Raw genomic sequence first — 19,836 nt, 5'->3', positions numbered from 1 at the left:
TAGAACTAATAATTAATCCGTATCCCTTCGTCTGGCCGCCAGGCACAATTAGCGCAATACAATTAGTGTATTAACTAAGTTGTTAGTTCAGAAGTACCAACCAATAATTTCTCATACTAAACTCTATGTAATCTGATTTGCTGATACAAGATCCACTATCTCAAGCAAGTCATACAGACAAATGAGCCACTTTGTACCACCATATCAAAATTTGTATGTAATGCTACTTTATAAAACAAACACTACAAACATGAGAAAGTAACATCATATACTCCATACAAATTTCAGTGTGGTGATACAAAGTGGCACTCACAGTTCACTTATCAACTATATTAATTCATTCAGATCTGAATCATCATTGAATTTCTCTGTCATTTACTCAAACTTGTATCTGAAGAGGAATAAGAATAGAGCTTCAAGAACAAGATCTGATTGTGCTGTATGTAATAATATCCCCCTCTATTATTCTATATCTTAATTAGAACTAGATCAAATAGATTATATATATTACAGAAAAACATACCAATACAGGCAATCTCTCATATAATCCAGTAGATTTTCTGGTTTTAATACACTAATGTACACGCTAAAAAACGGCGCTAATTGTGCCTGGCGGCCAGACGAAGGGATACCTTAATAATACCCTCGACACGAATCTTCCCATCCATGGATGGGTTTAATTATATTTAGTGTTCAGGTATTGCTGAGTCACTCCCGATTTATTATTATTAGTAGTAGACCCAGGCGGTTGGGTTTGTCCCAACTTTATCACAACATCACTTCGTGCCCTCCGCTTTCTCCAAACCTCCAATTTCTCAGCTGCCTTCGTATTGCTACGCTCCGACAGAAACAGAACAGGCTGCGTCCGCCTATCTGCTAATAAGCACCGCGGATGATCCCAAAGCTCCGGGGAGAATCGCTTGCTCTCGCCTGCCATAGCATTCGTTCACTGGGTCGTGCATCTGTGGCTCAACCCACCACTCACTTCCCCCACCACGCCCAGAACGTCGCCTCACTGCGGTATCAATCTCAAACCCAGCAAACTCTGAGCCAGCGACATATCGTCAGCTGCTCTCGTAGACTATTCTCGTCGACATTACCATCTTCACCTATTTCAGCTAAAATGGAAGCAACTAACTTCAAAGATCAAGCGAATGACTTCTTATCCTTCGTCAATGCTTCTCCAACACGTAAAGTTCCTAGTTTCTTGCCCATATCCCATGAGCTTATAGATTTATTTTAAGCTATTCGAACGAATATGTGGTTAACGATATATCTATGCATATGCAGCATTTCATGCTGTTGCTTCAGTTTGTAAACGTTTGATTGGTGCTGGGTTCCAGGAAGTGAAGGTCGATAAATCCCGATCCCTGAAGCCGTGGTCACTGGCCAACTATACTAACCAAGATCGCCTTGGGTATTTTAGGAGAAAGATTCGTGGACATCCGTTTGCAAGCCGGGTGGAAAGTATTATGTGACCCGCAATGGTTCCACCGTCATTGCCTTTGCAATTGGCCATAAATGGAAGGTTAGTGGTATTCACTGATGATTTGATTTCATCCATATCATATACGCTTGCTAATGGGGATACATTCCTATTTCCGCAGCCTGGCAATTCCATTTCTATGGTTGGTGCTCATACTGACTCTCCATGCCTGAGGATTAAACCAGTCTCGAAGAAGACTGGAGATGGCTTTGTCCAAGTCGGTGTGGAAACCTATGGTGGCGGTCTTTGGCATACATGTATGTTTCCCCTCTACGTGTTAACTTACATATTTATAGCTAAATTTGATATAGGGTTCGATCGCGACTTGAGCATTGCGGGAAGAGCCATGGTTAGGAATTCCAATGGCTCAATCGAGGCGAAATTGGTCCATATCGATCGACCAAGTATGATATTACTCTCAACAATGTTATGTCTGGTTATTTCTCTAATAATGGTCCCTAGTTCTGCGTATCCCAACACTCGCCATCCACCTTGACCGGCAGGAAACATTCTCCTTCAACAAGGAAACCCAGCTGTTCCCGATTGCTGGCATGGTCGCTGCAGAATTAGCCAGGAAATCGGGAGATCGAGATTCTAATGCAGGCTTGGAAATCCGGGCGAAAGACAACGGTAGCGGGAGCAACACGCAGTTCAATTCACCATTTTCTCCTCTCAGGGCTGCAACAGATCGCCACCATCCCTACCTGGTGGAGTTAATCGCGTCTGAGCTCTCCGCCCAACCCCAAGATATCGTCGACTTCGAAATGCTCCTTTACGACGCTCAAAAAGCCTGCTTAGGTGGTCTTCTGAATGAATTTATCTTCTCCGCTCGCCTTGATAACCTCAACATGACATTCTGCGCCACAATGGGCCTAATAAATTCCCTCGCAAACCCCAAAGCTCTTGACAATGAGTCTTGTATCCGTCTCATCTCCCTCTTTGACCATGAAGAGATTGGGAGTCGTACCGCACAAGGTGCAGACTCCAATGCACTCCCCGCAATCTTACGCCGCCTATGCCTTGTTCCAGGGTCATCACCATCATCAGCCGATCTGTCGACAGCCTACGAGCAATCTCTCTCAAGCTCCTTCCTCCTCTCAGCCGACATGGCTCACTCCGTAAACCCCAATTACGCCTTTAAGTACGAGACAGACCATAAACCCGAGATGAACAAGGGCCCTGTAATCAAAATCAACGCGAATGCCCGCTACGCGACGAACTCTCCTGGCATCGTCCTTTTGCAAGAATGTGCAAAGTTGGCCCGCTCCGCTGGCAACAGTGCGGGAGCAGATGGAGCGTCACTCCAGGGGATCCCGTTACAGTTATTCGTCGTCCGTAACGATTCGTCCTGCGGCAGCACGATTGGACCCATGCTCTCCGCTGCGCTGGGCGTGCGGACGCTGGATTTGGGTAATCCACAGTTGAGTATGCACAGTATTCGTGAGACGGGTGGGACCTATGACGTGGGCTATGCGACTAAGCTGTTTGAAAGTTTTTTCCAAAATTATTCGCGGTTGGCGGAGACGATTTTAGTTAATTAACGCAACTTTCATGTTATTTATATTTTTCAGGATTGTTTTGGGAAGATCAATGTTTGGCAGAAAGACTAACAGCCATTCCGTCGATACTTAATCATATATCATTCCATAGAAAGAATGAGAATGTCAGTTCGATTTTGATCGGCCTTAATTACTTTATGCATCCTGCTTACTTAGGTGTAGAGAATAAAAACTCAACGATGTTAATATGCCCTTGGCGATGGATGAGCTAGATCTATATTTTGTTGCCCTCAAAACGATCGCGCTCGCTAGTTGCTAAGAGTACCATGGTGCAGGTATTGCCTGTTCCTCCTACTGGCCCTTGTGTTGCTCTAGTGACAACGATCACCCCTGCATGAATTGAACCCCTAACACCAGTTAGGGACAGCGAGGTGAATTGCCATGCATAACCTACCCAGCACTGATTCAGGTATCTTCGGAACCATACGCGATTAACCATTGCGAAACCAAATATAAATTGAAACTGTGGGAAGTTATCCAAGATCAGTAACAAACCTTGACGGGCATATGTTGGAGAGGACATGGCCTATTTCGCATTTCTTTATTGCGCATTAGTACTTGGGGAAATTTGGGGGCAGGGGAGGAAAGATCTAGCCAGCGAGAAAATCAAGTGCACAAATTCGAAACACTGCGTGGTGCAATACAAGATGGGGAATTTGAAAAACGATGCAGGGGCCTATTGTTTATTTGGCGTATTTGGAAGAGTTTATTGTGGGTAGGAGTAAAATGGACAAAATAGGGGAAGAAAAAAAAAAGAGGAAAAGGGGAGGGGGGAGAATCCCACCACACTCCCTTTGGCCAACCCACAGTGTCTTCCGATATTCAGCGCAACTGAAACATCTTATCCATCTGCGTGATCCTACCGTTCCCAAAGACAACTCCTCTTCCTATCAATTTGCACACATGGAAGAAATATAAAATAGCTCGTTCTGAAAAGGAATCATGTTGGCTGGATTGAGACCAAAAATGCCTATGCTCACCCCAAAAGCTGATGATGTTTTGACCAAAGGAAGTTGAAATGAAAACGAAACAGAAAAGGAACAAAATAGTAACACAAAAGGGGAAACGTGTGCTTATTTCATCCGATTCACTGGTATCTGTATATAATGGCTTCAGATACTTCTATTATCTTCTTCCTCTGGAAGTATGGAATAAATAGCAATTTGGCGCTCCTCTATCTCTATTGTGACTGAGCGAAAAGAGCTTTGGTTTGTCCGTCGATATCTTCGGAATGCAGAAGAGAAATAAGGTTAACTCGGATTTGCGAGCGTTTCGGTTATTGAATACCAAGTTGGACCTGGCAAATCCATTCAGTTAGGGACAGTGGAATTTGGTGTACTATCAACCGTGATATTTTGAGTAAGCCCCGTAACGTGGCATGTTATTCTTCTTGGCGTGGTCTTGAAATAGGAGTTCATCGTCGCTGCCACCTACTTCGTCTGACATAGAAACATCACCAAACTGGCCAGCAGACATAGCATTCTGTTGAAGTGGACATTTCGACTTGTCACTGGTCTGGGAGTTTGGCTTGGATAGGCTGGCCGACATTGCTCCAAAAGAGGAAGCAGGATTAGGCAATTCTTTACCAACTGGGCATGCATCAATCGCCTCGCTCTCAAGACCATCCATTGGTCTACTTGGCGTTTCTAAGGAATTCCTGGGTTGATTTGATGTTGGTTGAGTTGGGAGGGCTATCATAGAAGAAGCACTTTCACCCGGATCGATCGAATCTTTCGACTGCGCTTTGTGAGGCGCGTTGCCATTATGAATGACAACCGCTGATAGCCGTTCCCGTTGGGGTGATTCAGCTCTGTTTGTCGAATGTGAGCGCTTCGTTGGTGTGGGCAGCTCATCGGTTCGTTTATCTACAGCTGGTTGAGTAACACCAGGGCCCCCCTTCGAATTTGAAGGATCAACACACTTCGCGCCATCCCTTCTCTTTGTACGGATTTGTTCACATCTGCCAGCCCAGACAACTGCCTTAGCCCACACTTTTTCTCGCTTCTCATTCGTATGCTCATCAAACCAACAAGCAAGGATTGCAGGCTGGATAACAAAGTCTATCTCTAAACCATCCAGGCTCGTGTCGTCTTGTTTTAATCGCAGTGCGGGATGTGGTTCCGTAATATGAGATTCACGACTGAAACTCAGGCTGTGCATGTATTGAGAATCGTAGAAAAGGGATTTGACATCGTAATTTTGCTGTCTGAGCTTCATTACCAAATTTCCAGCAGTGGCCATAATGTCTATCAGGTCCCGAAGCCGTTTGGCGATTGCTCCTTCACCTGAAAACTTAAGTAGAGGACGTGCAATTCTAATGAAGCTGTGTGCAGCGTTCTTGTAGAAAATAGTCGTGCGACTAAGAATTCCATTATATGTAATGATTGAGCTGTGGCCATTTGCTTGTAGGTTGGGTTCTAGTGAACGCAATGTTTGCCCGATCCATTCATCTTTCTTGTCTAAGTGTAGAAGTTTGATCAACACAAGCACAGACAATTATTTATTGAATGCAACTTACGCGTAGGTACACACTCCAGCAGCTCGGAGAGTAACTGGCGAGGAGGCCAGATTCCCGGTTCAGCAAATTCTCGATTCAAAAAGAATAGAGGATTGTCAATGATGAACCAACAGGCAAAATGGGCCAAGAACGTATTTAGAAGTATATAACTCCCATATGTAAATTTGCTGAGAGAGTTCAAGTTTCTGGTAACTACCGCATCTATGAAATTACCCTCGTCCAGAGGAAGTTGTTGGGCATGAGCCTCGATTGTATCGAGGTCAAAGGGTGTTCCCACCGAATACTCTTGTGCCCAGTCACGACATGTGTTCATGAGATTCCGGAGTCGACAGCGGATGTCATTATCGTCCATCTTCTGTAGATTGCGTTCTTTGCGCAAACTCATCATCTCCTTTTGCAGTTCTATATTTTGGGCACTCAAGCCAGAATTTTTCCCCTTGAGTCGGGAAATGCTGCTTTCCAGAGATTTAATCTGTTTCCTCGCAGCTTCGAGATCGTTTTGTATATCAACCTTCGTTCGGGAAATGCGGATTTTTTTTATCGGAGCATTCGGCGACTCGTTTCCATGCGGCCTCTTGGAACGCTCTCGTTGAGTGATACATCCGGCTGGTCCACTTTGGCCTTGGCCACCCATCCCAGTTGCAGAGTCTCTAGAATCCATCCCGAAAATGGCTGCGCTATAGGGTTATGGGGCAACGATGTAGTTTCTTCACAGTCGGGAAGTATATGACGATGACTGATGTCGAGAAGGTAAGCAACACTTAATTTTTTTGCTAAAGGCTTAAGACAAATCTGAAGTGATGTAGCCACTAGAGAGCCTAGGCAACGGTCAAAGAGAAGCTGCATAACACCAGACAACAACACAAACACTGAAACCGAGGTGAGCTGGCTATCGCCAAACAATAGCAAATAACTGAGACTAAACGAACAGCAGTAAAGCTTGAGCAAAACGCTGCCATTCTGCTACTCATAAATGCAAATATCATCACAAGTTTGGTCAACCCGCTATTACCCTCAACGAGAAAAGTCTATTCGGGATACAGCAATCTCGTTGAGAATCTGGTAAGGCATTGTTGGCACAAGACGAATAAGGTGCTCTATTCAGTTGCAGATCGTGGCGAGTTTCATCAAAACGTGAGGTTAGGTGAGCGCATAAATGATTGTGATATCACTTATCAGAGAAATGCGATTTGTTAGCTGATTCAAGGACAAGGTAGACCAATGAGCGGAAATACACATAAAGTTACCCGCTCAGATAAACCCTCGAGAAGCTGTTTTGACATCAGTGGGAATCTCGTCACTTAGCTAAAGGCTGAAGAACCACCGCGATTAAGGCTGATAACAAACTTCAAATTCGAAATTCAAAGGGTGAAGGGGAAAAAATGGCGCCCATTCTCCAATTTGGCCTTAATGGTAGTTGACCAATATAGAAAAGATTGAACATCATGGTAGGACTAATATAATTTTTAGACGCTGCAAAACCAGACCGAACCCCGAAGCCAAAGACCAAGGGAGGGAATGGTACTTCGCCTAGGATAGTCAAAAGACGAGTTGGAATCAAAAGTAAGTGAAGCCAATTATGACTTGAAACGAGCTAATTGATTTATTTCACGGCAGGGGAAGTAGACGATGAGGAGTCCGAGCTCGGCTCACCGACAAAGAAAGGCAAAGATAGTACGGCGACTGCCTATCTAATCGTTGGTATCGATTTTGGTACAACATATTCAGGTAGGTATATCGGGAAGAACTAAATGTTGACTGACATTGCTGATTCGATTGCAGGGGTTGCTGTTGGGCATTCTGAGAACCCGGAAACTATCTATGTTATCTCAAACTGGCCAGGGAATGTAGAAACCAGGAATAAGGTCAGCTCAATAATTGCTGACAAGTCAGATCAATCGGAATTTAGGCCATGGGGTTATGAAGTATCGTCGTCGATGGACTGCTCATCATGGTTCAAGCTGCACATGGCTCCGAAAAATACGTCATCAATCCAAGACGACCCCCTTCTATCCCAAAGTGTGGGCCCTAGCTTACTGAGAATCCCAGAGGGGGAATCACCAGAGACTCTGTGTAAAGAATATCTTCAGCGTGTTTATAAGCACGTTATGGGAAGACTCCGCACGATATATGGAAGGACAATTGTGGAAACAGTACCAATTAAGGTGGTATTGACCACCCCGGCTGACTGGGATCGGAAGTATAAAACAACATTACGTGAAGCGGCATACCAAGCAGGTATTGCATCCAGACCGAGCGACTCGATTTTGACGATTGATGAACCGGAAGCGGCTGCTCTTGCTGCATTTAAGGACCCTCAAGGGCAGAAAACCAATTCGATCTTCAAGGTATGATTAAGAATCTATATTCGTATTCTTATCCACCAGACTCCAAGGTTGATTCGAAGGACGTTAATCAATTGAAATTGTCGATTCTTCCAGGTAAACAACAATGTTGTGGTAGTTGATATCGGCGGAGGAACGATCGTAAGTGCCTCAACCTAGAGTGTTTACGACAAAGTTGACGCGCGAACGTTAGGATATCATAACGTACGAAATCATTCAACGAAATCCCCTCAAAGTGGCTGAAGCCTGTACCGGAACTAGTAGGTGTACTTCGGCCTTTGAGTATGGGTGTATCTATACCTGACAAAAGCTTCATAGGCGCAAAGTGCGGGGCTACCACTATTGATCGAGAACTGCATAGGCTCATGGCATCAAGATACGGAGCTGCATTTTCCGACCTCCCGTTTAAAGAAACAGGTCACGGCAGTGATTTTATGAAGGATTTCGAAGCAGCCAAGAAATGTTTCATAGGTCACGGCAGCGAACACCGAAAAGAGTGGGAACTCCCTCTAATTATGGACATTGACGATAATGGTGTCATGGACGGGAACGAATCGGGCACAATAAAAATCACCAGGTTCGTTCCCACTCATGCATCTTTGAGTGAACATTTCAAACATTAAAACCATTGTCCACAGTGAGGAGCTTGCGCAAATGTTCGAAAAAGTCATTACCCGCGCGTTCGAAATGGTATCCGAGCAAATAAAATTGACTCAAGCAAAGAATGACTATCCGGTGAATGTAAGAGCTTCCAAACCTGTTTGATGAAGGGGCCAATTGACTGACGGCTGAACTTGTCAGTTGATAATCCTCTGCGGCGGTATGGCCGAATCCCAATATGTTCAGACGCGATTTAATGAATTCTGTGAACAAAAGCTGGACAATAAGGTTGATGTAATTGTGCCACACGAAGCTTGGCCAGCCATTGCAAAGGGAGCGGTAATCCACGCCCTACGGCCACCTGTAGTGGAAAGCCGCAAGAGCCGATGGTCCTACGGCATCGGTGTGCATAGAGCCTTTGATCCGGAACGTGATAATGAGAAAGATCAATACCACTGTCCAAGTAGAGGACAGCGTACTAAAGGACAAGTCGAGTGGTTCATTAGACGGGTAATGGAACATCTCACTCACTGTGTAAGTTAGACAGGCTAACGGCTTCTCCAGGACGAAAGCGTTAAAGACAAAGTGAAATGGATCCACGGATACATCACAATGGGGAAGACTAGACGGCTTAGAGACACAGTTGGCGATTTGGTGTTGTACAAATCCAAGAGTTCAACCCCAGGGAATTCAATTGATGACGAAGGCAAGTGCCGTTATGGGCTGATGAAAATCACATGAAGAATCGCTAACGATTAGCTATTATGATAGACGTTGAGAAGTTTGAGACCCTCAGACTTTGTATTCCGGCTCGAAACTCCAAGGGGGACAAGAATGTGATGATTGGGCACAAGATATTGGTAAACGAGAAGTCTGTAGAGTTCGAGGCGAGATGCGGCAAGAAAAGGGTTGGGTTCAAAGAAACCGTTTATGAAGACGACGAAAACTGATGGGAACCTTATGTCTTTCCTGGGATCCCGGTGCGAATGAAATGGAGAGCGGAAAAGAGGCGAGACAGACATGTCGTCGGGTATTTATCAGATCAGGCTGAGCTGGGAGGTTTCGATAGGGTTCGGGGGAAAGAAGATCCGTACATAGCTTAGTTATTTACTTCCACGTCCATAGAGAAATGTAACCACGAGCTTGCTTGATCGAAGTCGGCTTTCTTTTGGTGCGACTTTCTTAAATAGCCAGTTTCTATTATTCTCTAAAATAGTCAGTTGGCTACGAAACAGCTATACAATTTGCCAAGCTGAGGTCACTCCGCACTTCCTAGGAGGCCCCATGTCCCCTCTATGACCACGCCAGATGTCTTTCGAGATGCGCAGTACATCGCCGACGTCTCGAACATTCCCTATGACCCCCGCAATGACGACGGAGACAGAGATCGGCCCGGGGTGTCGGGGAGGTCCTACCGGAGGGCTGTTTATGCAAACTCGAAGATGGTCATGCTCGAGAGGCTGTTGCGCGACCTGGATATGTTGATCTATTGCGAGCTGTCTGCAGTTTATTATATGGAGTAAGTCACCTTTTTCTCCTCTATGATTATTATTTCAAAACTACCTGGTGCTGATGTGTTTAATTCGCAAATAGCTGCTCAATCTTCCATTTCGCTATCCGCGCCATAGTCCAATTCATCTTTTTCACGCCCAAGGCCGGGCCATTATCCGAATCATCAACGAATGAGCCTCCCATCGTAACTGTTTTCGCGAGCAATATATTGTGCATATTCCTCCACTACGTATCATCTACTCCTGCGGCTGGCGAGGTGTCTCGAGGCTATCTACATGGTGGCTTATTTGTTGACTTCATCGGGCAAAAAGGTCCCATTTCTAAATTCCATTTATTCCTCCTCGACATGCTCATTCTCTCGATGCAACTTGTCATGCTTTGTGTCATTCTGGAGAAGGAAAAAACGAAACTACTTGCGACGCCAACAGATGCGGCAAGCCGTCCTCCAAATCTACAAGACCACGATTCCGAAGAACGAGGTGTCGCTCCCGATCACCTAGCAGGAATGAACGATCAAGCCACTACAGACCATATGGAAATGCAGGACCTGTCATCCCCCGGACGAGCTTCGGCGGATGATAGCAATGCTAGGCTGTTTGAATTCGAGGATGGAAGTGGAAATCCCATGCTGACCAGGGACAGACATCCTCGGGACCATTTCCTATCAGCACAGACGGCCATTGCGGATATAAATATCCTTCAAACCATTCGGGATCAGTGGCACAATGTCTCGCCAACGAACTCTAGTCGATCAACTGGTTCTCAACCCACTTCATCGACTCAGAACGGCATAGTGGTACCCTTCCTGCAACGACGCTTTCGATTTCAGCTGCGCGCTATTTCGTGAAACCCCATATCATTATATACCATACATTTAGGACATGATTTCTTTAGACATTCTAAGGCGTTGGCGTTGGACATGCTCATCCTTTTATCCTCAATTTTTATTAACGAAGTGTATTTTTGACTTTTCTATATTCATACTTCTTTACCAAATATGTATCGCATAATCCTTTTCCCTAGGTCATACTGTACATATAGAGCCCGAATTGCGTTGCGCCCGCCTTGGTATGTAACTACTGTCAGAGACAGAAACGAATCAATGAGGTGGAAATTTCAGAAGTCACATAATTCCATCTCGAAATAGAGAGCGGGAAGGGAATAGGCATTACCACACAAACATAGTCATACAAACAATCAAAAAGGTACAAACGAAATCCTATGAACTCCCCTATTCTTTGCCGCCGCCACTGTTCCCCCCATCATCCGTCTTGGGCTTTATCCTCCGATCCAAAATCTCATCCACAATCCCCATCTCCAGCGCTTCCCGTGCTCCCATGAAATAATCCCTCTCCATCCATTTCTCAATCTCATCCAGCGACATCTCCTTCGTCAAATGCATCTTATAGATCTCGTTGAGTTGGCGGCGGACGCGGAGAATCTCCTTGGCATGAATGGCGATGTCTGTCGCTTGCCCAAAGTAGCCGCCAGAGGGTTGGTGAACCATTACGGAGGAGTGGGGGAGACAGTATCGTTTGCCGGGGTGGCCGCCGCAGAGGAGGAGTGAGCCCATGGACGCTGCTTGGCCAACGCAGATAGTGCTGACGGGGGCGGAGATGTAGGTCATTGTGTCGTAGACGGCAAGGCCTAGGTAGAAGAAAGGTATTGCAATTGTCAGGTTAATGGGATATACGTATTATATGTGAATGTCTAGGCGGTGCGAACCTGCCGTTACAGATCCCCCGGGCGAATTTATGTAGAGATGGATTGGCTTTTCCGGGTTGTCTGCTTCGAGGAATAGCAGTTGGGCGACGATGGAAGCAGAGAGACTTTCGTCGACTTCGCCATTGAGGCAGACTATGCGCTCCTATATATATCATTAGCGTTCTGTAAGGCGCTTCTCGCAGCTATTGCTGGAGTGAAGGTGTTACATAACATGCCTTCAAAAGTCGGGAGAAGATATCATCTGTTTATGGGTATATTGTCAGCGTTCCGTTTCCTCCGATGGAGATTAAAATTGCCAGAAGCGCTCAATGCGTACATGTATGCCAACCACCTCCCTGATCAGTTAGCCTTCAGAGCCTTGTTCCGCGGTCGAAAATATTTGGAAACTTACCACGGTTTCAGTCACAAAGGGAGTGGGTGTCCATCCTCGCGGCGGAGTTAGACTTGGTCTGCTGGAGTAATTCCTTATCGTGGGGCGGAAGATCTGCCGGGCTGACGGCCTTAGCCATCTAAAGGAGTTCATTGTGAACCTTGCTATATACAGGATAAATGAGGTAGAGGCGTAGGATATTTAGTGTGTCTAGGTTGAATGCATCGATGCCAAGCCCGCCGACTCTGTCAGCTGCGTTTTTGAACTGCTTCCGCCCAACAGTAGAAATGCCGATAACAACAAACATAAAGACCCAGTTGCCTCTACAGCAGCTGGACAGCTCGAACGATGACTACAAGATGTCCATACTGCCACGTTTCATATGCATCATGGCGTCTAAAAGCCTTCCATCTCCTGGCCGTTGAAGTCACTGCCAGCCTGCCTACGCAACGGAGCTTCATGACAAGCTCTGGCTGCCAGTTCCCGAAACCAAATCCTAACCAGAAAAAACGACGTGGGAATACAAGACGACAAAGAATTCAGGAGCTCTCAAAACTCGAGGCCCTGCGAACCGAACTTTCCGTACTGGCTGAAGAATTAAAAAGTAAACCACAAGCTACGCAATCGCCTGGCGCGTCTATCCCGAGTGAAAGAGAAAACAGCATATCAAACCTGTCCAGACAGCCGGAAGACATACCAGAAACCCATACGCGATTTTCGAATTTCCTTCCCAAATCCCCCATTGTTACAAGACTAGAACAAAGGGCGCAAAAACTAAAACAACGCGCCAACGAACAAGATATTGATCGCCTAAAGTACAACCCATGGGCCCAGCTGTTAGCAAGCCCCGTGCGCATGTGCGCTGCGACTGGAGCCCGGATACCAGAAAAGCTGCTGGGGAGCTGGGGCCTGGTTCAGCACCCAGAGACACAGAATCTATGGCTCATGCCTGTTGACTTGGTTAAAGAGGAACTTCAAAGAGTGAGCCTGAAGAGTGTGCCAGAGGCATCAGAGTCATTCCATGATGTTTCCGAGGTGGACCCTGGATTACCATCTCCACCTCCACGATCCAGCTTTCCTAGCTTCTACATGACGAATGACGAAGAGCTATTGGGTGCGATCTCTAAAATGAAAGGGTCCCAGCCCGGTCGCCTTATCTCTAACAATTGGAAAGTTCCCAAGGGGCCTTTGCCCCGGAAAATGTCTTATGTTTTTCGAAAGGACATGCCAGAATTTTTTTTGGCACGGTTGAGGGAGAGGGTCTTTGCATGGCTGAAGAAGGCGAAGAGGTTACGGCCCTTGGGGGAAATCTCTGGGGGTTGGACGGCTTTAGACACGAGGACGGATATTATTGGAGAAGAGGGACTGGGGGAAAGTTTGCAGAAATTGGGGGGTTTGGAGCATGCAGCCTGGGGAGCGGTGTTAATATTGAGAAGGGCGGGTGGGGTGAACGGTCTCAAATCTTCATCGGGAGAAGGTTCTGTAGTTGGTGAAGATATTCCCAAAATACCTTCTACCTCCATAGCAGGGTCGACGGATGAGTCAATGTTTCCAAACTCCAGTAATGTTCTAGGAGTTCATTCGGAATCGGGCCAGACATCCCCCGAGCTCCCTAGATACATTGCTTTGCCTGCCACAGGCTCGTTAGTCCCAGTGTTCGATCTCACGACTCTCCTGACAAAAGAACAAGTCGAAACCCTCCGTCACCATGCCGATATATTTCAGCACCCTGCAGTGTTTTATCGGCCAGGTCAACGGACAACCGTCTCCATAATATCTTGGCTCTGGAAGCTTAAAATCTATATGATGGATAGATCCTGAGATACCTAGTTTATACCCGATTAGAGTGTATAACACAATATTCATAGAAACGGTTTCAATCCATGAAAATAAATTTAGAGGTAACAACCAGTGTCCAGAACATAATATTCTAATCTATTGCTGGTCTATATATGTGCCTTTGCCTTACCCGTATCTAAATAGAACAGATCTGATTAAACCACGAGTGTATCGAAGTTTATCATACCTTGAAAGCAAAATAAATCTCAACCTCACCAATGCTACGCAGCTTCAAGCAGGTCTTTCAACCCATCCACATAGGCCGTCGGTCTCAACGGTCCCGTCGTAAAATCTACCTTAGTATTCACCCCAGTCAAAACCGCCAAAGTGCCCCCCAAACCACCCTCGATTCCAAACCTAATATCCGTATCCAACCGATCACCAACCATACACGCCCTGTGCCTCTGCAGTTTAAACTTCCCCTCAATCGCATCCATCATAGCCTGGCTAGGTTTCCCCAGCGCAACCGGCTCCTTACCACCCAACATCCTTATAAGCGGTGCACTTATTGTCCCCGCGCCAGGAAAAAAGGAGCCGGCATTGGGAAGTGTGACATCAGTATTGGTCGCAAGGAATACCGCTCCGCGCCGCAAGTAGTGGTACGCAAGCGCCAGTTTCAGGTAGTTGATGTGGAAATCGAGGCCGGCCAGCACGACGCCGACTTCCGGGTCGATAATGGAGGGATCGCCGGTGGCGATCTGGCCGAAGTCGTGTGGCGATATGTCGCGTCTGTAGGTGGGATCTGTGCCGCCAATGAAGGGGACGTTTTCAGCGTTGAGTTCTTGTTCGATGCCCGTTTCACCAAGGACGAAGACTTTCTGTTTATTCTGGGGCAGGGTGAGGATGCGGGAAATGTAGATTGAGGCGCTGTAGGAGGAAGTGAAGATTTCTTCCTGTAGGTAGTTAGAAATTATATATCGCATCTGTCAGAAGAGAAGAGAGGAGGGATTTCAAGTTGCATACGATATCAGCCGGTATTCCCAGGCTCTCCAGTTTCTTTTTATAATCCGCGCGAGACTTGGTGCTATTGTTGGTAACGAAGATAATCTGCTTTCCTAATTACTTTCCAACGAAGTTTTGTCCGTCTATTATTAAATATTCCTGTCTCCGTTGGGAAATCCAGTGCGATTCGACATGGCGGAAAACCGTATGTGTGTCCGGGCATACACACATCTGTTTACACACCTTTCTGCCTTAGCATCTCCAATGTCTCAACCGTCCCCTCAAATGTAATGTCTCCTGACCATAATACGCCTAGATATCAACTTGTCTTCTCAGTGTGTGGACTGCATTTGGGTGGAATTCAGCCATGGGTAATGATGCGGGGTTGCGGGGCGGGATATGTGGTGGGGTTACAGACCATCGCAGTCAAAGAGAAAGACCTGTAGAAGGGCAATTCAGTATATGCCTTTGAAGAATTGAGTCTTCTTACAAATTTTCGCAGCAAATTTCGGAAGCGGACGGCCGAGCAACCAACATTATTGGGCGCATCTTACTTACATCAAACTTATCAAGAAATTCTTGGATGCCCGCAGGATCGCCCGTGAGGTATTTAGGCGCATCCACCATTGTTCCCAGGGATTAATGTTTCCAGGAAGGTTTTCAATTCAATAAGGACAGCCTCAATCGTATTGATAATGTGCAGCACGGGATTGAATGGCGCAGAAGCGATCTCGTTTCAGTTTCAGCGTCAACAGCGGCAAGCGAGGTGAGAGTGGTCTGAAGTTACCAAACTCAGTAAATTTAACGGAAGGCCCCAAGCCATTGGCGGCCACCACGATGATAAATATAAATGTCGGGCGCGGCTAGCCGTCCTTCTGGTCTTTTGGCCTGGGTGGTTAGGATTGAGTGCCTGGCTAGTAAAACAGTGCTCCTGTATATAACCTGCCGATTCGCTATTTTAGAGTTATTGGACAACGGCCTAGGTTAAGGGGAGTTGAAGTGGATTGATATCAAAAAATATAGGCCCCGTTGTCATCACTGACAATATTGCCATTCTAATGTAACACAGCTACATCAACAAATTAAAATCATGGATCATAATTTGCATTTTCATTATGAGTATGGAAGAAGCAAGTGACCATTGTGGTCGACTATTTAGTTACGAAGGCCGCCCTAATATTTCCGATATTCTCAACACCAGGTCTAAGAGGGTGAGGTGTTCGTCCGCTCCATCAATTAGCCGCTTATCAAACTCGGAGAATACCATGACGATGCTGTTTTTGTGGATGTCCGGTATGGAGTCGTCGAACACTATGATTTGATATAGCTGTTTTTCATCCCGTCAGTCACGGGTTACCTTAGAACACACGAAAAAATACAAGTTTACCCACATACCTGGGTTAACATCTGCGATGCACTCCAGCCATCCGCCACGATATCAGTTACCACCTGCGAAACAGCTTCATACGATGAACGGCCCTTTTTCGGTTGCAGCGCCTTGATCAATCGATCGACAACATCATCAGGAACAACTCCAGCAATTTCCTCAATGGTTTTCACAGTAATGATCCCATCTTCACCAGCATCAGCCATCTCCGTATCTCCAGATTCATCCTTTCCTCCTTGCTTTGTTCCCTCCGTAGATCCCACCAGCCGCGCCGCACTCTGCAAGTACGTAATAGCCCGGCGCAAATCACCCTCACTGCACCGAATCAACGTCCTAATACACCCATCGGCAAGCCTAAGTTTCTCCATTCTCGCAATTTCCTCCAACCTACATCCCGCCGCCGAGCCGTCCAGTGCCTTGAAGCGGAATTTACTACAACGGCTCGCCAACGGATCAATGATCCTCGTGACATAATTGCACACAAGACAGAAGCGAGTGATGCGGCTATATCGTTCCATAGTGCGTCGAAGCGCCGATTGCGCATCCTGCGTCATGCTATCGGCTTCGTCGAGGATGATGATTTTGAAGGGCGGGCAAGGGTATTTTTCGCGGTAGGCGCTGTCCGAAAGGGGAGGATGTGATAGTTGCATTCTTGCGAAGTCTTTTATTTTCTCACGCACGATGCTGATGCCACGTTCATCGGACGCGTTAAGCTCTAGGATGCGGGAACGGTAAAGTTGCGGGCCGTAGAGGGATTTGGCCAGGGCGAGGATTGTGGAGGTCTTTCCAGTCCCTGGGGGGCCGTAGAAGAGCATGTGGGGTAGCTTTGGCATTTTTCAAAATATGAACTCGTAAGCACATTGAACCGCAATGGAGTATTTTTGGTTATTGGGCAGAAAAATATATACATTTGAAGCTTGTAAGGTTCGTTGGAGAACTGTGACTGTATGTTCCTGAGAAGCGACATCGTCGAGAGTTTTCGGCCGGCTGAAGCGCGTATGGTTAGCAATTGGGCTGTTAACTCGACATGGAATTTGATTTGACATACTATTTCTCAACCCATGGCTGTAGCCTTGTGGTATCACCCTCTTTATCTGAAGCTTTTGGTTTAGGTATGGCAGCCCCCGCAGCTGCTGCGCGAGCTTTGTTGCTGAAGAAATTCGATGCCATGTGGGATATCAAATCAATCAAATGTGAAAATAGCTGAGATATTATTATGTCATAATATAGGTTGAGGAAATTTAATTGTGAGAGGTACAAGGTCTGGAGAACATGAATTGACATACAATAATGCTTCGGAAAAGGTTGAAGCCAGGCCACGACGCGTGGATCACGTGTGGACGCGATTCAATCTAGATTTCCAGAGTGATTTTGTAAAGCACCAACCCAACAAAATCGTATGGGAAGGTACTTGGACAATAAAATTCAACTTAGAGCATAACGGGTGATATCATATCTCCTCAATGCATAATACTAATTATGTAGGGCCATACAAACAAATACAGCCAAAATCTCACAGCTCGTCCTTTCCTTGCTCATCCATGATCGTTTCCTCATGCATCCTTTTCTTCGGATTCCGAGGTAATTGCTCCTGTCTCCGCCTTTCTTCAGGTGATATATCATCCACATTCGTTCCTTTTTCGCTATTATCATTTTCCTTCTTAACTATATTCTCTATTTCATCAACTATACTTTCGTTCTCCGCTTGCGGGATTCCAGTCTCTTGATCATGCACTGATGACAACAATGGTGGTTCGGCTGTGCTCTTTGACGTAACACCGCTAATTACTGTCGGCGGTGTCCCTGAAAGCAAACTAGTTCCCGAATTGCCCAGTGATATCGATGTGAGAGAACCTGATAACTGGGTAGATTTCGATGTATTTGCCAAGCCCATCCCACCGAAGATCGGTACTATTATCCGAGCCATCAGCTTCAAAGGCATCCAGAGCATCCACCAGAGCGGCCCGTAGAGTATGCGCCGGAACACGAGCCAGACGATGGTTCCGATTAGCAAATAAAATGCAGTTTCAAGGTACCATGTATCTGATTTTTGTGAACGGAGCAGCGATGCGGCGAGCGAGCGAGATGAGGCGAGGAGTGTGTCGAGGGTACTATATGACTCGGAGAGCGAACTAAGCGCCGCTGTAGATTGCTCTGGAGCGGATCTGTCAACATAAACTTGCTTCCTGAACAAATTAAGAGAGGGGGGGGGATCAAACCTAGAGTGTCCTGCGCAAACTGGCTCCTGGACAGCTCCGCTTGCATAAGTTGATGCGTCCGCTTCAGCGCAGCAGTAACATCCTCCGAAGCGCTGGCTACCAACGCATCATGCGTAAGGCCAGCACGGCCCTTTCGCCGTATATGCTCCGTGCCCTCTCCGCCCTCAACCCCAGCAAACAACAGTTGTCTCTCTTTTTGCCGTGCAGCCTCCGCATTTCGTTTCGCCTGTAACTGTGCTTTGCGGAATTGTATCCGAGCACTATTTTCGTAAACCGGTCAGCGAAATTACGCACAACCGAACCTCCAAATAATACTATCATATGGCTATATACCCACCTCTTCAAATCCTCCTCCAACTTCCCAATCACAACCACCACCCTCTCCCTCTCCGCTTCCCTTGCTCCACTTTCCCTCTTCCGATTCCGCGTAGTTTCCAACTGCTCGAGCTCAACACGCAGCAACTCCATCTGCTCCTCCATCTCCTTTAGGCGGAGATGGATTTCCGCACCGAGCTCGAGACGTGCATCGTCGCCGGAGCCGGGGGCTACGGGTAGGTTTTGTAAACGCTGGATTAGGGGAGTGGTTTGTTTGTGGGTTGTTGAGAGGGAGTTTATGCGGGTTTGAAGACCCGGGGAGATCATGTTCGTCGTAGATGTAGGTAGGTCGTTATATAGCTGCGACAACGCTTGCACTTTGCTGGGGATTAGAGTACTGTGTTCAACATAACAATATGGCAACCTCGCCCACCTCGCGTGCTTCTTTGCCGCCTCGTGGAGCTGGTCTGGTTAGCACAAATATCTAGATTCGTAGATTTCGCTGGATGTGGAATCTGGCAACTATGAATTGCGGACACCTTGTTTGACAACATTACAAACAAGACACCACTTCTGATGTCTTGGCATTTCAAACTCGCCTGTGGCATCGCAAAACACATCCATCATCTTATACAGGTAAAACGGAAAGAGAACGGAAAAACGGACTCACTTCCTCGATGCCTCATCTTTTCCCTGTAAATATACCGCTTGCGCCACGTACAGTTTAATCCGCGTTCTTTTTAAATTTCCGATCCGCCTTTCTCTCAACCCAATTGAGCCATTCAATCAGCGACCCCGAACGTTCAAGCGAAAAAACGGCCCGTTATATAGCTTCAATACAAGACAACACCTCAATTGCAAGACAGGGGAACGTACTACAACGCCACAAGCCGCTAGGGAAAAAGGTGCATATATATACTCCCTATCGACCCCCTTCATGCCATCCTACAACTTTGCCGCTTCGTCTAACAAACACAATATCAATACATAACTAACGACCTCTCCTCCAAGTCCCTCTC

The 19,836-nt window shown here is 46.5% G+C and overlaps 9 protein-coding genes across 9 annotated transcripts; 4 read left to right on the top strand and 5 right to left on the bottom strand.

Moving 5' to 3' along the window:
* Positions 1–897: 897 nt before the first annotated feature.
* HCBG_00153 (aspartyl aminopeptidase) lies at positions 898–3,180 on the top strand (the record flags this gene model as incomplete). Its single annotated transcript, XM_045427203.1, has 6 exons — positions 898–1,190; positions 1,291–1,352; positions 1,427–1,528; positions 1,608–1,743; positions 1,798–1,890; positions 1,949–3,180. The coding sequence occupies 6 exons, from the start codon at positions 1,124–1,126 to the stop codon at positions 3,025–3,027; spliced, it is 1,539 nt and encodes a 512-aa protein (XP_045291178.1).
* A 1,206-nt stretch (positions 3,181–4,386) lies between these two features.
* On the bottom strand, positions 4,387–6,197 carry HCBG_00152 (uncharacterized protein; the record flags this gene model as incomplete). Its single annotated transcript, XM_045427202.1, has 3 exons — positions 4,387–5,404; positions 5,564–5,597; positions 5,777–6,197. The coding sequence occupies 3 exons, from the start codon at positions 6,195–6,197 to the stop codon at positions 4,387–4,389; spliced, it is 1,473 nt and encodes a 490-aa protein (XP_045291177.1).
* Positions 6,198–6,945: 748 nt separating this feature from the next.
* Positions 6,946–9,458, top strand: HCBG_00151 (uncharacterized protein; the record flags this gene model as incomplete). The annotated part of the gene is made up of 10 exons (XM_045427201.1): positions 6,946–6,976; positions 7,181–7,291; positions 7,346–7,911; positions 8,005–8,049; positions 8,102–8,168; positions 8,227–8,485; positions 8,547–8,649; positions 8,710–9,042; positions 9,073–9,223; positions 9,280–9,458. The coding sequence occupies 10 exons, from the start codon at positions 6,946–6,948 to the stop codon at positions 9,456–9,458; spliced, it is 1,845 nt and encodes a 614-aa protein (XP_045291176.1).
* A 345-nt stretch (positions 9,459–9,803) lies between these two features.
* HCBG_00150 (uncharacterized protein) lies at positions 9,804–10,867 on the top strand (the record flags this gene model as incomplete). The annotated part of the gene is made up of 2 exons (XM_045427200.1): positions 9,804–10,027; positions 10,102–10,867. The coding sequence occupies 2 exons, from the start codon at positions 9,804–9,806 to the stop codon at positions 10,865–10,867; spliced, it is 990 nt and encodes a 329-aa protein (XP_045291175.1).
* Positions 10,868–11,251: 384 nt separating this feature from the next.
* HCBG_00149 (ATP-dependent Clp protease proteolytic subunit) lies at positions 11,252–12,268 on the bottom strand (the record flags this gene model as incomplete). The annotated part of the gene is made up of 3 exons (XM_045427199.1): positions 11,252–11,667; positions 11,746–11,887; positions 12,137–12,268. 3 exons carry the CDS (start codon positions 12,266–12,268, stop codon positions 11,252–11,254), a joined length of 690 nt encoding a protein of 229 aa, XP_045291174.1.
* Positions 12,269–12,463: 195 nt separating this feature from the next.
* On the top strand, positions 12,464–13,936 carry HCBG_00148 (uncharacterized protein; the record flags this gene model as incomplete). Its single annotated transcript, XM_045427198.1, has 1 exon — positions 12,464–13,936. The coding sequence occupies one exon, from the start codon at positions 12,464–12,466 to the stop codon at positions 13,934–13,936; it is 1,473 nt and encodes a 490-aa protein (XP_045291173.1).
* A 239-nt stretch (positions 13,937–14,175) lies between these two features.
* On the bottom strand, positions 14,176–15,523 carry HCBG_00147 (4-nitrophenylphosphatase; the record flags this gene model as incomplete). The annotated part of the gene is made up of 5 exons (XM_045427197.1): positions 14,176–14,847; positions 14,918–15,009; positions 15,140–15,208; positions 15,315–15,336; positions 15,455–15,523. 5 exons carry the CDS (start codon positions 15,521–15,523, stop codon positions 14,176–14,178), a joined length of 924 nt encoding a protein of 307 aa, XP_045291172.1.
* A 532-nt stretch (positions 15,524–16,055) lies between these two features.
* HCBG_00146 (replication factor C subunit 2) lies at positions 16,056–17,530 on the bottom strand (the record flags this gene model as incomplete). The annotated part of the gene is made up of 4 exons (XM_045427196.1): positions 16,056–16,223; positions 16,292–17,107; positions 17,192–17,270; positions 17,332–17,530. The coding sequence occupies 4 exons, from the start codon at positions 17,451–17,453 to the stop codon at positions 16,056–16,058; spliced, it is 1,185 nt and encodes a 394-aa protein (XP_045291171.1).
* A 197-nt stretch (positions 17,531–17,727) lies between these two features.
* Positions 17,728–19,503, bottom strand: HCBG_00145 (uncharacterized protein; the record flags this gene model as incomplete). Its single annotated transcript, XM_045427195.1, has 4 exons — positions 17,728–18,437; positions 18,503–18,762; positions 18,840–19,284; positions 19,488–19,503. 4 exons carry the CDS (start codon positions 19,501–19,503, stop codon positions 17,797–17,799), a joined length of 1,362 nt encoding a protein of 453 aa, XP_045291170.1.
* Positions 19,504–19,836: the final 333 nt, after the last annotated feature.

Source organism: Histoplasma capsulatum (genome assembly GCF_000150115.1).
Source record: "Histoplasma capsulatum G186AR genomic scaffold supercont2.1, whole genome shotgun sequence".
Classification (NCBI taxonomy): domain Eukaryota; kingdom Fungi; phylum Ascomycota; class Eurotiomycetes; order Onygenales; family Ajellomycetaceae; genus Histoplasma; species Histoplasma capsulatum.
This window is presented reverse-complemented; position numbering and strand designations above follow the sequence as displayed.